Source organism: Aotus nancymaae, unplaced genomic scaffold (genome assembly GCF_030222135.1).
Source record: "Aotus nancymaae isolate 86718 unplaced genomic scaffold, 86718_ANA_hifiasm-v0.15.2.pri h1tg000062l, whole genome shotgun sequence".
Taxonomy (NCBI): Eukaryota; Metazoa; Chordata; class Mammalia; order Primates; family Aotidae; genus Aotus; species Aotus nancymaae.
Window position 1 is genome coordinate 40,244,977 of NW_026988476.1, and position 14,393 is coordinate 40,259,369.

At 36.9% G+C, this 14,393-nt stretch overlaps 1 protein-coding gene across 3 annotated transcripts in view; it reads left to right on the plus strand.

Annotated features, from left to right (window-relative positions):
* AP4E1 (adaptor related protein complex 4 subunit epsilon 1) overlaps positions 1-14,393 on the plus strand; it is a 98,292-nt gene that overhangs the window by 45,655 nt on the left and 38,244 nt on the right. For all 3 annotated transcript variants that reach the window (XM_012442378.2, XM_064365673.1, XM_064365674.1), the window contains one exon: positions 9,034-9,148. In XM_012442378.2, the coding sequence (XP_012297801.2) occupies positions 9,034-9,148 (115 nt within the window). The remainder of the gene's footprint in view (positions 1-9,033; positions 9,149-14,393) is intronic.

Here is a 14,393-nt window from a genome sequence, read left to right on the forward strand (position 1 = left end):
TGTCATATACTAGAACTTAATCCTCTTATCTAGACATGTTACTAACCATTAACCAACCATTCTTCTTCCCTTCCCCTCATCCTTCCCAACTTCTTTAACCATTCTATTCTCTACCTCCATGAGATGCACATTTTTAACTTCCACATATGCATAAGAACATCTGATATTTGACTTTTTGTGCCATGCTTGTTTTACTTCATAGTGAAGTAAGTCCCATCCATGTTGCTAGAATATTATTTGGCTGAATAATATTCCATTGTGTATATATACCACATTTTCTTTATCCATGTGTCCACTGGTGGACACTTAGGTTGATTCCATATTTTGGCTGTTGTGAATAGTGCTGCATTGAACATGGGGGTGCAGGTATACCTTTGAAATAATTATTTCATTTCCATTGGATAAATACCCAATGGTGGGTTTGTATGGTAGTTCAATTTTTATTTGTATTTTTTAAATCTCCGTGCTGTTTTCTATAATGGCTATCTTAATTTACATTCCTACTGTTAGTGCATGAGCTTCCTTTTTTTCTGTATCCTTGGCAATATTTATTATTTTTTATCTACTTGATAATAGCCATTGTAACTGAGATGAGATAATACCTCACAGTGGTTTTAATTTGCATCTCCCTGATGATTAGTGATGTTGAGCATTTTTTTGTTTACTTGTTGGCCATTTGTATATCTTCTTTTAAGAAATATCTGTTAATGATCTTTGCTCACCTTTTAATGGGATTATTTGTATTTTTGCTGTTGAGTTGAATTCCTTACATATTCTGGATATTAGTCCCTTGTTTGTAAATATTTTTTCCCATTCTACAGATTGTTTCTTCACTCTGTTGAGTGTATCGTTTGTTATGCATACGTTTTTTTTACCTTAATACAGTCCCATTTGTCATTTTTGCCTTTTTTGCCTGTGCTTTTGAAGTCTTAGACACAAATCTTTGCCTTGACACATGTCCTGAAGCATTTCCTCTAAGTTTACTTCTAGTAGTTGTATAGTTTTTGATCTTACATTAAATTATTTAATTTACTATGAGTTGATTTTTTTATATGGTGAGAGATAGGGATCTTGTTTCATTATTCTGCATGTTGGTACCAAGGCTTTTCAACACTATTTATTGAAGAGGATATCATTTCCCCAATATATATTCTTGGCACTTCTACCAAAAATCAGTCAGTCATAAATACACAGTTTTTTTCTGGATCTGTCTGCTGTTCTATTGGTTTGTATGTCTGTTTTTATACCAATACCATGCTATTTTGGTTACTACAGCTTTAGTATATTTTGGAATTAGGTAGTGTGATGCCTCCAGCTTTGTTCTTTTTGCTTAGTATTGCATTGACTATTCAGAGTCTCATGTGGTTCTCTACAAATTTTAAGGTTGTTTTTTCTATTTCTGTGAAGATTGTCATTGGTATTTTGATAGTACATTGATTCTGTAGATTGCTTTGAGTAGTATGATCATTTTAACAATATTCTTGTGATCCATGAGCATGGGATATATTTCCATTTGTCTGTATCCTCTTCATTTCTTTTTTAAGTGTTTTGTGGTTTTCCTTGTGGAGATGTTCTACCTCCTTGGTTAAATTTATTCCAAGTATTTTTTTTTTTTTTGGCTAGTTTGTTATTGGTGTATAGAAATGCTACTGATTTTTGTATGTTGATTTTGTATCCTGAATCTTTACTAAATTCTTTTATTAGTTCTAGGAACTTTTTGTTGAAGTCTTTAGGTTTTTCTATATATAAGATCATGTCATCTGCAAAAAGGTACAATTTGACTTCCTCTTTTCCAATTTAGATGCACTTCTTTCTTTTGCCCAATTGCTCTGGCCAGGACTTTGTCGAATAGGAGTGATGAAAGTGGGCATCCTTGCCCTTTTCCAATTCTTAGAGGAAGTGCTTTCAGGTTTTCCTTATTCATTGTGATATTGACTTTGGGTTTGTCGTATATGGGTTTTATGATGTTGAGTTATGTTTTTTCTATGCTCAATTTCTTGTGAGTTTTTATCATGATAGGATGTTGGATTCTACCAAATGATTTCTCTGTATCTATTGAGATAATCATATGGTTTTTGTCCTTCATTCTTTTGATGTGAAGTGTCACATTTATTGATTTGTGTATGTTGAACTATCCTGGCATTTCTGGGAAAATTCTACGTGATCATAGTGTATTATCTTTTTGATGTGTTTTTGGATTTAGTTTTCTAGTAAATTCTACTTGATCATAGTATATTTTTTTTTGATATGTTTTTGGATTCAGTTTTCTAGATTTCTGTTGAGAATTTTTGTATCTTTGTTCAACTGGGATATCGGCTTGTAATTTGTTGTTGTTTTGTCCCTGTCTAGTTTTGGTATCAGGGTAATGCTGGTGGCCACATAGAATGAGTTAGGAAGAATGTCCTCTTCAATATTTTTGGACTAGTTTAAGTAGAGTTGGTTAGTTCTTCTTTATATTTGCTGGAATTCAGCAGTAAAGCCATCTGGTAAGCTTTTCTCTGTTGGGAGATTTACTGTTACTGATTCAATATTGTTATTCATTCAGGTTTTCTATTTTTTCCTTGTGGAATCTTGATAGATGTGTCCAGGAATTTATTTATTTCCATCAGGTTTTCCAGTTTGTTAGTCAGTTGTTTATAATAGTCTCTAATAATCTTTTGTATTTCTGTGGTAGCCATTGCAATGTCTCCTTTTTTTTTTTTCCTGGTTTTAGTTATTTGAATCTTTTCTCTTTTTTTCTTTATTAGTATAGCTAGCAGTTTATCAATTTTGTTTATTGTTCAAGATAACCAACTTTTTGTTTTATTGATTTTTTTTTTTGTATCTTATTTTAAGTCTCCATTTTGTTTATTTCTGGTTGGTCTGATCTTTATTATTTATTTCCTTCTACTAATGTTGAATTTGGTTTGTTCATCCTTTCTAGTTCCTTGAGGGGCATCATAAGGTTATTTGTTTGAAATCTTTCTGCTTTTTTGATGTAGGTGTTTATTGCTATAAACTTCCCTCTTAACACTGTTATTTGCTGTATTACATAGGTTTGGGTATGTTGTGTTTGAGGTTCCATTTTTATTAGAGTCAAGAAATTTTTAAATTTCCTTCCTGATTTCTTCACTGACCTGATGGTCACTCAGGAATATGTTGTTTAATTTTCAGATATTTGTTTAGTTTCCAAAGTACCTCTTATCATTGATTTCTAGTTTTATTATGTGCAGTTTGAGAAGATACTTGCTATGATTTTAATTTTTTCAAATTTGTTGAGACTTTTTGTGGTGTGACATATGGTCTGTCCCGGAGAATGTTCCATGTGTTGATGAGAAGAATGTGTATTCTGCAGCTGTTGAATAAAATGTTCTGTAAATATGTTAGGTCCATTTGGTCTAGAATGCAAATTAAGTTTGATGCTTCATTGTTGATTTTTGTCTAGATGATCTGTCTTAATCTGAAAGTGATGTTTCCAACTATGATTGTATGGGGTTCTCTCTCTCTCTCTTGAGCTTTAGTAATATTTGCTTTATGTATCTGAGTATCTAATAATATTTACTTTATATGTATTTGCTTCAGTGTTGGGTGCATATGTATTTACAAATGTTGTATGCTTTTGGTGAATTGATCCCTTCATCATTATATAATGACATTTCTTGTCTCCCTTATGTTTTTTTTTCCAATTCTATTTTGTCTGATGTAACATTAGCTACTCTTGCATGCTTTTGGTTTCTGTTTGCATGGTTATTCTTATTTATCCCTACACTTTGAGTCTATGTGTGTCTTTACAGGTGAGTGAGTTTCTTATAGGCAGCATATAGGTGGATCTTGTTTTGTTATCTGTTCAGCCAGCTTATATATTTTAATTGGGTAATTTAAACTGTTTTAGTTAAAGGTTGTTATGGATAGGTGAGGATTTACTCCTGTCATTTTGTTGATTGTTTTATATATTTTTTTCCTCCTCCACCCCTCTCCCCTTTCTTCCTTTTTTAATTGTTTCCCTGTATGGATTTTTTTTGTGTGATGATAATATTTGATTCCTTTCTCTTTCTCATTTGTATATCTACTTTACCAGTGAGTTTTATACTTTCATGTGTTTTCATGTTGGTAGATACCTTTTTACTCCCAGACATAAGATTCCCTCAAACATTTCTTTTAGGGTTGGTCTAGTGGGGATGAATTCCCTTAGTTTTTACCTGTCTAAGGAAGACTTTCTTTCTCCTTTATGCTGTGTATAGGATACTTACTTACCTTGCAGTTTTTTTCTTCCCCCAGCACTTTGAGTATATCATCCCATTTTTCCTTGCCTATAAAATAAGATTTCTGCTAAGAAATCCTCTATTAGTCTGATAGGGATACTCTTTAATGTGTGACTTGATACTTTTCTCTTGTTGTTTTTAGAATTCTCTCTTTGTAATTTGGCTTTTGACAGTTTGAGTGTAATGTGCTTTGGTGAAGATCTTTTTAGGTTGAATCTCTCTTTTTTTTTTTGAGATGGAGTTTCATTCTTGTTGCCCAGGTTGGAGTGCAATGGTGCGATCTCAGCTCACTGCAACCTCTGCCTCTTGGGTTCAAGCGATTCTCCTGGCTTAGCCTTCCAAGTAGCTGGGATTACAGGCATGCACCACCATGCCCAGCTAATTTTTTATTTTTTAGTAGAGATAGGGTTTCTCTATGTCGGTCAGGCTGGTCTCAAACTCCTGACCTCAGGTGATCCCCCCACCTCAGCCTCCCAAAGTGCTGGGATTATAGGCGTGAGCCACCGTGGCCAGGTTAAATCTCTTTGAGGGTCTTTGAGCTTCCTGTGTATTGTTGTCTGTATCTCTTGCAAGACTTGAGAAGTTTTTAGCTATTATTTTCAATTAGGTTTTCTGTGCCTTTGCCCATTTTGTCCTTAAACTCCCCAAATTCAAATATTAGTTTGCTTCATGGTGTCTTATATGTCACGTATGCTTTCTTTACTCTGTTTTATTTATTTATTTTTGTCTGGTTTATTTCAAAGACATGTTCTCAAATTTGGAAATCCTCCCTTCTCAATCTAGTCTATTGTTGAAGCTCTTGGTTATATTTTTTATTTCATTCATTGAATTCTTTAGTTCTAGGAGTTCTATTTGTTTCTTATTTATGATATCGACCTCTCTTTGAATTTCTCATTCGGATCATGAATTATTTTCTTGATTTATTTTTGTTTTATTTGTGTTCTCTTGTATCTTTTGAGTTTCCTTAAGATCATTATTTTGAGGTTTTTTTACAGGTATTTTATAAATTTTCTTTTTTTTTGGATCTGTCAGTGGAGAGTTATTGTGCCTTTGGAGGTGTCATGTTTCTTTGTTTTTTTAATTTTTCTTGTTTCCTCACATTGAAATATGTGTATCTGGTATAATAGCAGTTGATTCTAAGTTTATGGATTCCCTTTAGTAGGGAAAGCCCTCTCCCTATAGATGTATCTATGCTGTTGGTTAATAAGGTGCTTGGGCTTTGATTCTGGATGGGCACAGTAGTATAGTTTCCAAATTATTTCTTCAGCTATAATCAAAATCAGTGATGTCTGTGAATTCCTCAGTGGTGATGTTGTTTGGATGTCCTGCCCAAATCTCACATTGAATTGTCATCCCCATTATTGGAGGTAGGGCCTAGTAGAAGTTGTTTGGGTCATAAGGGCAGATACCTCATGGCTTGCTGCTGTCCTTGTGATGGAGAGTGAGTTCTTGAGAGATCTGGTTGTTGTAAAGTGTACCACCTCCCCCCACCCCCCACACACCGTACTCTCTCTCTCTCTTGCTCCTGCTTTCACCATGTGATGTGCTTGCTTCTGCTTTACCTTCCTCCATAAGTAAAAGCTTCCTGAGGCCTTACCAGAAGCTGAACAGATGCCAGCATCATGCTTCCTGTACAGCCTGCAAATCTGTGAGCTAATTAAACCTATTCTCTTTATAAATTACCCAGTCTCAAGTGTTTCTTATACCAATGCAAAAATGGACATATACAGTGGCTTAGGGTGTGTTTGTCAGGGGAGGCTGTAGAAAGGCTTTGCTGAGGACAGAACATTAGGGAGGTTGATTCTTGTGCACTGCTGGTAGCAGTGGTTAGCTGGGCATACTGGTTGTCAGATCCCTGGGCAGTTTGTATGGGTCCTGGCATTGGCAGGCTTGGGTATGCCAGACCTTGGGCCTCCAGCGGTGGCACGTGCAGATGCTGGTGGTAGCAACACTGGTGTGCACACAAATTGATTTTCTTTTCTTTTTTTTTTTTTTTTGAGACATAGTCTTGCTCTGTTGCCAGGTGCCAGGCTGGAGTGCAGTTTCGCGATCTCGGCTCACTGCAACCTCCGCCTCCCGGGTTCAAGCAATTCTCCTGCCTCAGCCTCCCGAGTAGCTGGGACTACAGGTGCATGCCACCATGCCCAGCTAATTTTTGTATTTTTTTAGTAGAGATGGGGTTTCACCATGTTGGCCAGGATGGTCTCGATCTCTTGACCTCATGATCTGCCCTGCTTGGTCTCCCAAAGTGCTGGGATTACAGGCGTGAGCCACCGCGCCCGGCCACAAATTGATTTTTAGTAGTGATTCATGAATTGGGCAGTATCCCATTAGCATTATTCCACACTTTCTCCTTGATTTGTGTTAGCTTACTGGTTTATTATAAACTATATTGCAAAGGGTACAGAGGAAGGAGATGCATAGGGCAAGCTATGGAGGAGGGTTCTCAGAGCTTTTATACTGTCCCTGGGCATGCCACTTTTCAGGATACTCCACAAGTTTGTCTATCTTCTTTTATTTTTAATCTCCTTTGAAATTCTGTGTCATTTTATTTCTCCTCTATTTGAGAATCTAAAAAAAGTGGTTTTCCCTTTTATTTTGTCCATCTACTTGTTAAAATCTTTACTATTTTGGAGCCTGATCACCCACCTTTTGGTTCCCACCTAGTTTCTGCCACCACCCTTTTTAACCTAAAATTCTTATTTAATACTCACTGTCTTTATTTCATACCATAGTCTCCCTCAGGTGTAAATTAGAAAACTTTCAAAGGCACTTAGAATTATTCAAATTAGTTGAGAAAGAGAAAAAAAATTGGTAATATTTCTACTAATTTTGACTCAGATTTTCATGGCTTATATTCATTTTAAACATTTCTTCATTAGATCTTTTAGTAGTTCCTCAAGGGCAGCAGCCTTGCTTTAGTATTTGGTAAGCATTCCAGAGATGTTTATTGAAATGATGAGTGAACATGCCACACATAGTATTACATAGGGAGTAACTACACTTCCCTTTTTCTCCAATAAAAGATAATGATTTTGACATAGCTTCATCTCAAGAGTCTTTTTTTTTTTTTGAGATGGAGTTTCACTCTTGTCACCCAGGCTGGAGTGTAATGGCACAATCTCAGCTCACTGCAACTTCTGCCTCCCCCAGGTTCAAGTGATTCCCCTGTCTCAACCTCCCGAGTAGTTGGGATTATAGGTGTCCACCACCACACCTGGCTAATTTTTGTATTTTAGTAGAGATGGGGTTTTATCATGTTGGCCAGGCTGGTCTCGAACTCCTGACCTCAGGTGATCCACCCTCCTCGGCCTCCCAGAGTGCTGGAATTACAGGCATCAGCCACGGCACCTGGCCCAAGAATCTTATTCAAGCAAAACCTTTCCAAATTCAGAGGGTGAGGTGCTATTTTTATGTTTGAGAATTATTTGCTATTCTAAATTATCTGAGCTATTTGTATATATTTGGCTAAATCAGTAGAGGCAAGTCTTTGGTTTCTGAGGTCATCACTGCTCTATCCACTTGTTTATCTATCATTTTTGTTCATCTTCTTTTCTCCTTTCCCTCTCATTCTTTCTTCATCTCTTATTTATTCATTAAAAAATATTCTCAATACTTTTTCTGCTGCAATTAAGTAATTTTCCATAGATTTGTGAAAAAGCATTTTCAGTTTTATTAGGATAATTAAATCAAAGGCACTGTGGGAGGCTGAATAATGGCCCTCAAAAGATGTCCATGTCTTAATCTCTGGGATTTGTGCTTGTTACCTTAAACGTTAAAGGGAACTTTGTAGATGTGATGAAGTTAAATATTTTGTGATGGGGCAGTTATCCTAGATTATGTAGCTAGGCATGATATAATCACAAGGATCCTTATAAAAGTGAAGCAAGAGATTACATAGGAGAAGGCAAAGTAACAACAGAAGCAGAGATTGGAATGATGTGGGCCACAAGTCAAGGAATGCTGGCAGTCTCTAAAAGCTGGAAGAAACAAGGAATGGATTCCCTTGGTACATCCAGAAGGATCCAGCCCTGCCAAAGCCTTGATTTTAGCCCTCTGCAGCAGGAAACCAATACAGTCACCATAACTTATAGTATATATGTCTGTTTCTTCTGGTGGGTTACAGTTCTGCTGAGGGTAGGAACTCTGTCTTCATCTCAATTATAGAACCCAATAGGATGCCATAACGTATTCGGTGCTCAAAAATATATTCTGCACTGCAGTGAAATTAATAATAAGTGCAAATGATTTATGTTGTTAGCTTCTTAGCCAGGTGATCTGATTATAGATGTTTCAGAAAGGTAGAGAGTTGGGTAACATTTTCATTTATTTATTCATTCATTCATTCATTTTTTGAGACAGGGTCTTGTTCTGTCACCCAGGCTGGAGTGCAGTGGCACAATCTTGGCTCACTGCAACCTCTGCCTCCTGGTTCAAGCAGTTCTGCTGCAGCCTCCCAGGTGGTGGCTATGCTGGGACTACAGACACATGACACCACACCTGGCTAATTTTTAATTTTTTTTATTTTTAGTGGAGATGGGGTTTCACCTCGTTGGTTAGGCTGCTCTTAAACTCCTGGCCTCAAATGATGCGCCCATCTCGGCCTCCCACAGTGCTTGGATTACAGTCATGAGTCACTGCGCCTGGCTGTGGTGGCATTTTTAGAATTGTAGTTTTTGTTTCTCATTTAGAATTTTAAAAAATATATATGGGCTAAAATTATTTATGTGACTATATAATCTACTTAGGATACATTTATTTAATTCCTAATTTTTGCTTAATTTTATTATAGGTAGATGCTTCTTTATCTTTTCTGGATGGTTTTGTGGCCGAAGGACTCAGTCAGGGTGCAGCGCCTTACAAACCTCACCACCAACGCCAGGAGGAAAACCTTTCTCAGGAAAAAGGTAATTTTTCATGGATTTATGATAAGCTAGAGTGTAGGGAGGTAATTTTTTAATATTATAGTCATGTAAGTAAATAAATAAAGATATTTACTTTCTATTATTCCTCTTTAATGATTTACTTGTGATTTGTTTGCCCTGACTAGGTTTTCAGATACCCAGAGGAAAAAATAAAGTTAGCCTAGAGGTATTCCTAAAGGCATAGGCTCTCTATACACAAATACCTAAGATACTGTAGTCATACTGGAATATTTTTGTTTTTGAGACAAGAGTCTTGCTCTGTCACCCAGGCTGCAGTGCCGTGACGCAATCTGGGCTTACCACAACCTTGGCCTTTCAGGCTGAAGCGATTCTTGTGCCTCAGTCTCCCAAGTGGCTGGAATTACAGGCGGGTACCACCACACCCAGCTAGTTTTTGTATTTTTAGTAGAGATGGAGTTTCACCCTGTTGGCCAGTCTGTTTTCAAACTTCTGGCCTCAAGTGATCCGCCTGGTTTGGCCTCTCAAAGTGCTGGGATTACAGGCGTGAGCCACCGTGCCTGGCTACGAATTTTGAAGAACTTTTTTGGGTAACATAATAATGATCTTTATGGGAAACTTTTTTCTTTTTTTTGAATTTAAACTTTTAAGTTCGGGGGTACAAGAGCAGGGTTTTTACATAGGTAAAATTGTGTCATGGGGGTTTGTTGTACAGCTTATTTCATCACCCAGGTATTAAGCTTAGTACCCATTAGGTTTCCTGATCCTCATCCTCCACCCTCTGAAAGGCCCCAGCATGTGTTGTTTCCCTTTGTGTGTCCATGTGTTTTCATCATTTAGCTCCCACTTCCAAGTGAGAACATGCGGTGTTTGGTTTTCTGTTCCTGCATTAGTTTGCTAAGGATGTCCTCCAGCTCCATCCATGTCCCTTCAAAAGATATGAGCTCATTCTTTTTTATGGCTACATGGAAGAACTTGAAGGTGGGAGTATCATGTTGTTTATTGTGCTGGTAGGCTGACACATATTAGTGTAGCATATCTGTGGAAAGTTTCAGAAAACAACCCTGGTTATTATGGACTAGTGAGCTTCATTTTTATTCTGAGCAGGCTTGTATTTATTTATTTATTTATTTATTTATTTTTAAATTTTATTTTCTTTTTTTTTTTTTTTTTTTTTTTTTGAGACGGAGTTTCGCTCTTGTTACCCAGGCTGGAGTGCAATGGCGCGATCTCGGCTCACCGCAACCTCCGCCTCCTGGGTTCAGGCAATTCTCCTGCCTCAGCCTCCTGAGTAGCTGGGATTACAGGCACGCGCCACCATGCCCAGCTAATTTTTTGTATCTTTAGTAGAGACGGGGTTTCACCATGTTGACCAGGATGGTCTCGATCTCTTGACCTCGTGATCCACCCACCTCGGCCTCCCAAAGTGCTGGGATTACAGGCGTGAGCCACCGCGCCCGGCCAAATTTTATTTTCTTAATTGACAAATAATTATATTCATGGGGAATATAATGATGTTTCGATCCATGTATAGTGTTCAGATCAGAGTAAATAGCATATCCATATCTCAAACATTTATCATTTCTTTGTGTTAGGAATGTTCAATATCCTTCTAGTTTTTGAGACTAATGTTTTTGTTAACTATAGTAATTCTATAGTGGTGTAGAACACTAGAACTTATTTCTTCTATGTAGCTATAATTTTTTATCCTTTAACAAATCTCTCTATTCTTCCCTTCCCCCTACCCTTCCCAGCCCCTAGTGTCCTCTATTCTAATTTTTACTTTTATGAGATCAACTTTCTTTAGCTTCCACATATGAGAGAGAATATGTGGTGTTTTCTGTTCCTCACTTAATATAATGTCCTTCAGTTTCATCCATGTTGCCATGAATGACAGGATTTCATATGTTTTTATGGCTGAATAGTATTTCACTTTGTATATATACCACATCATTTTCTTTATCTATTCATCTGTTGTTGGATACCTAGGCTGATTCCATGTTATGTTGATTCCATATCTTGGCTACTTTGAATAGTGCTCTGCAATAAACATTGAGGTGCTAGATAATTTGTTCAATGCTGAGAGTGCAGTGTTTTGAAGCCCCCAACTATAACCAAATCAGGGTTTCTCTCTCCCTTTAGGTCTAATATTTGCTTTATATATTTGGATGCTCTGGTGTTGGGTACATATATATTATAATTGTTATATTCTTTTTATGAATTAATCCCTTTCTTTCTTTTTTCTTTTTTTTTCAAGGACATTTCAGTGCTATGATCCCTTTATTATACAGTGTCTTTCTTTGTGTCCTTTTACAGCTTTTGACTTAAAGTCTGTTTTGTTTGTTATTAGTATAGTGACTTCTGCTCACTTTTGATTTCTATTTGTCTAGAATATCTTTTTCCATCCCCTCACTTTCAGTCTGTGTGTGTCTTTACAGGTGAGGTGAGTTTCTTGTAGGTAGTATATTGTTGAGTCTTGTTTTCTTAAAATCCAGGCTGTCATTCTCTGTCTTTTAAGTGGTAGAATTTGATCCATTTGCATTCAAGGTTATTATCGATGGGCGAGGATTTGCTGCTATCATTTTATTGATTGTTTTCTGGGTGTTTTGCATATGCTTTGTTACTTACTTCCTCTCGTTGTTTATTTTTGCAGTTGGGTGGTTTTCTTTAGTGATAAAGTTTGATTTCTTTCTTTTTCTCATTTGTGTATCCGCTCTGCCAGTAAGTTTTATAGTTTTGAATGTTTTCATAATGGTAGTTATTGTCTTGGGTAGTTATTGTCTTTTCACTTCCAGACTCCCTTGAGCATTTCATGAAAGGGTGGTCTAATGGTAATGAATTCCCTGATTTTACTTGTCTGTGAAAGATCTTATTTCCCCTTTATTTCTGAAGGATAGCTTTGCTGGGTATGATATTCGTGCTGACTATTTTTTCTTTTTCTTTTTTAGTACTTTGAATATATCATCCCCTTTACTCCTGGCCTGTAAGGTTTCTGGTGAGAAATCAGCTGTTAGTCTAATAGGGATTCCCTTATATGTGACTTGATGCTTTTCTGTTGCTGCTTTCAAAATTCTTTGTCTTTGACTTTTGACAATTTAATTAAAATGTGCCTTGAAAAGGACCTGCTTGGGGTTGAATCTATTTAGGTTCTTTGAGCTTCCTGGACTAGGATGTTCTTTCTTCCAAGACTTGGCAAGTTTCTTGCTATCATTTCATTAATTGTTTTCTTCACAATTTCCCTTTTCTTCTCCTTCTGGAGTGCCCATAATACAAATATTTGTTTGCTTAATGGTGTCCCATAAATCCTGTAGGCTTTCTTCATTTTTAAAAAATTTTTTTCTTTTTTTTTGTCTTCTGTTATTTCAAAAGACCTGTCTTCAATTTCAGAAATGATTTCTTCTGCTTTCTAATGTGTTGTTGAAGCTCTTGCTTATATATTTTATTTCATTTATTGAATTCTTCAGCTTTAGGATTTCTGTTTGGTTCTTTTTTATGATACCTCTTTGTTGAATTTCTTGTTCAAATAATGTATTGTTTTCCTGATTTCTTTGAATTGTCTGTCTGTATTCTTTTGTATCTCACTGAGTTTCCTTAAAACTCTTATTTTGAATCCTTTTTTCTGGAATTTCATGTATTTCCTTATGATTGGGGGTCTGTTACTAGAAATTTATTATTTTGCTTTTGTGGTAATGTTTCTTTTTTTCATTGTTGATTTGTCCCTATGTTGATTTGTATGAATCTGGTGGAAAAGCTGACTCTTTCAATTTTATGTAGTGGAGTTTGAAGGGAAAGAATTATTTGTATAAATGGGTCTTGGAGTATAAGTTCAGTAGGGTACATTGGCCTTGGTTCTAGGTGGACATGTAGTGTAGTCTTCATGTAGTTAGTTTGTTTCCTTTCTTTCTTTTCTTTCTGTTTTTCTGTCTTTCTTTCTTTCTTGTCTTGCTCTCTTGCCCAGGCTGGAGTGCAGTGGCACAATCTTGGCCCACTACAAGCAATTCTTCCATCTCAGCTTTCTGAGTAGCTGGGACGACAGATACATGCCACCATGCCCGGGTAATTTTGTATTTTCAGTAGAGACATGGTTTCACCATATTGGTCAGGCTGGTCTAAAACTCTTGACCTCAGATGATCTGCCCACCTCAGCCTCCCAAAGTGCTGGGATTACAGGCATGAGCTGCCATGCCTGACCATGTAGTTTCTTTACCTGTAATCTACACTAGTGGTATTTGAGAGTTTCTCAGTGGCCCAGACTCAGTTTGTGGTGATAGTGGTGTGGCTTTGCAAAGGGTGGGCTTCCCAGGCTGTTTCTCAAGTCATGGATATGTGCATGTACACAGTAAGTCAGCCAACTTGGGGTCTGGCTCACTCAGGTTGGGGCCATGGAACTGTTACTCTGACTGGGAGCATGGGCATGTAGTTGCTTAGCCTGCCTTGGGACACATCTGCCAAGAGCAGCCTATGGGGGTGCTGTTTCTTAGGCTTGAGATGTGGGTACATGGCTGCTTGGCTGGCCTTAGGGGTGGGGTGGGCGTGTCTTCTGAGGGTAGCACCATGGGGATGTTTCTCTCACACAGGACACAGCTGCATGGCTGTGAGCAGTCTAATATTTCTTAAGTGTATTAGAATTCTTTGTTCAACAAAATACCTGATGATTTAAGTTAGAAACAGTTAATAAAGGAAAGAGTAACTTTGTGCTTAAGAAATGCAGCCCAGCCGGGCGCGGTGGCTCATGCCTGTAATCCCAGCACTTCGGGAGGCTGAGACAGGCAGATTACTTGAGGTTACGAGTTTGAGACCAGCCTGACCATTATGGTGAAACCCCGTCTTGAAAAAATAATAAAATAATAAAATAAAATAAAATTTAAAAAAGAAATGCAGCCTGTTAGGAAAATACTTCTGACATGATTTTGGTAAAGGGGAAACCTTGAGTTACTTGGATGGTAGAAAGGAAATATGCATATGAATAAAGGGAGATCAGTTAATATATTATCTGTTTATGAGTTCACAATGTCAATACTCAAAAGTTGAATGCTGAAAGATTTTTTTTTCTATTTACCTTTTAATTACTTTTTGAGTACTTATTTTCCAGTCTCTGTGCTAGACATATATAGTTAAGACAACAACTAAACTGTTGATCCTAGAATGAGACCAGAAAGTTAGGAACATTACTTGATGTTCTCTTTTTTCAGAAGCATTTGCTCTTTTTTGCCTTTTTTAACTTTAAAATTTTTTTTATTATTTTATTTTATTGTGATTAAGAACCTTT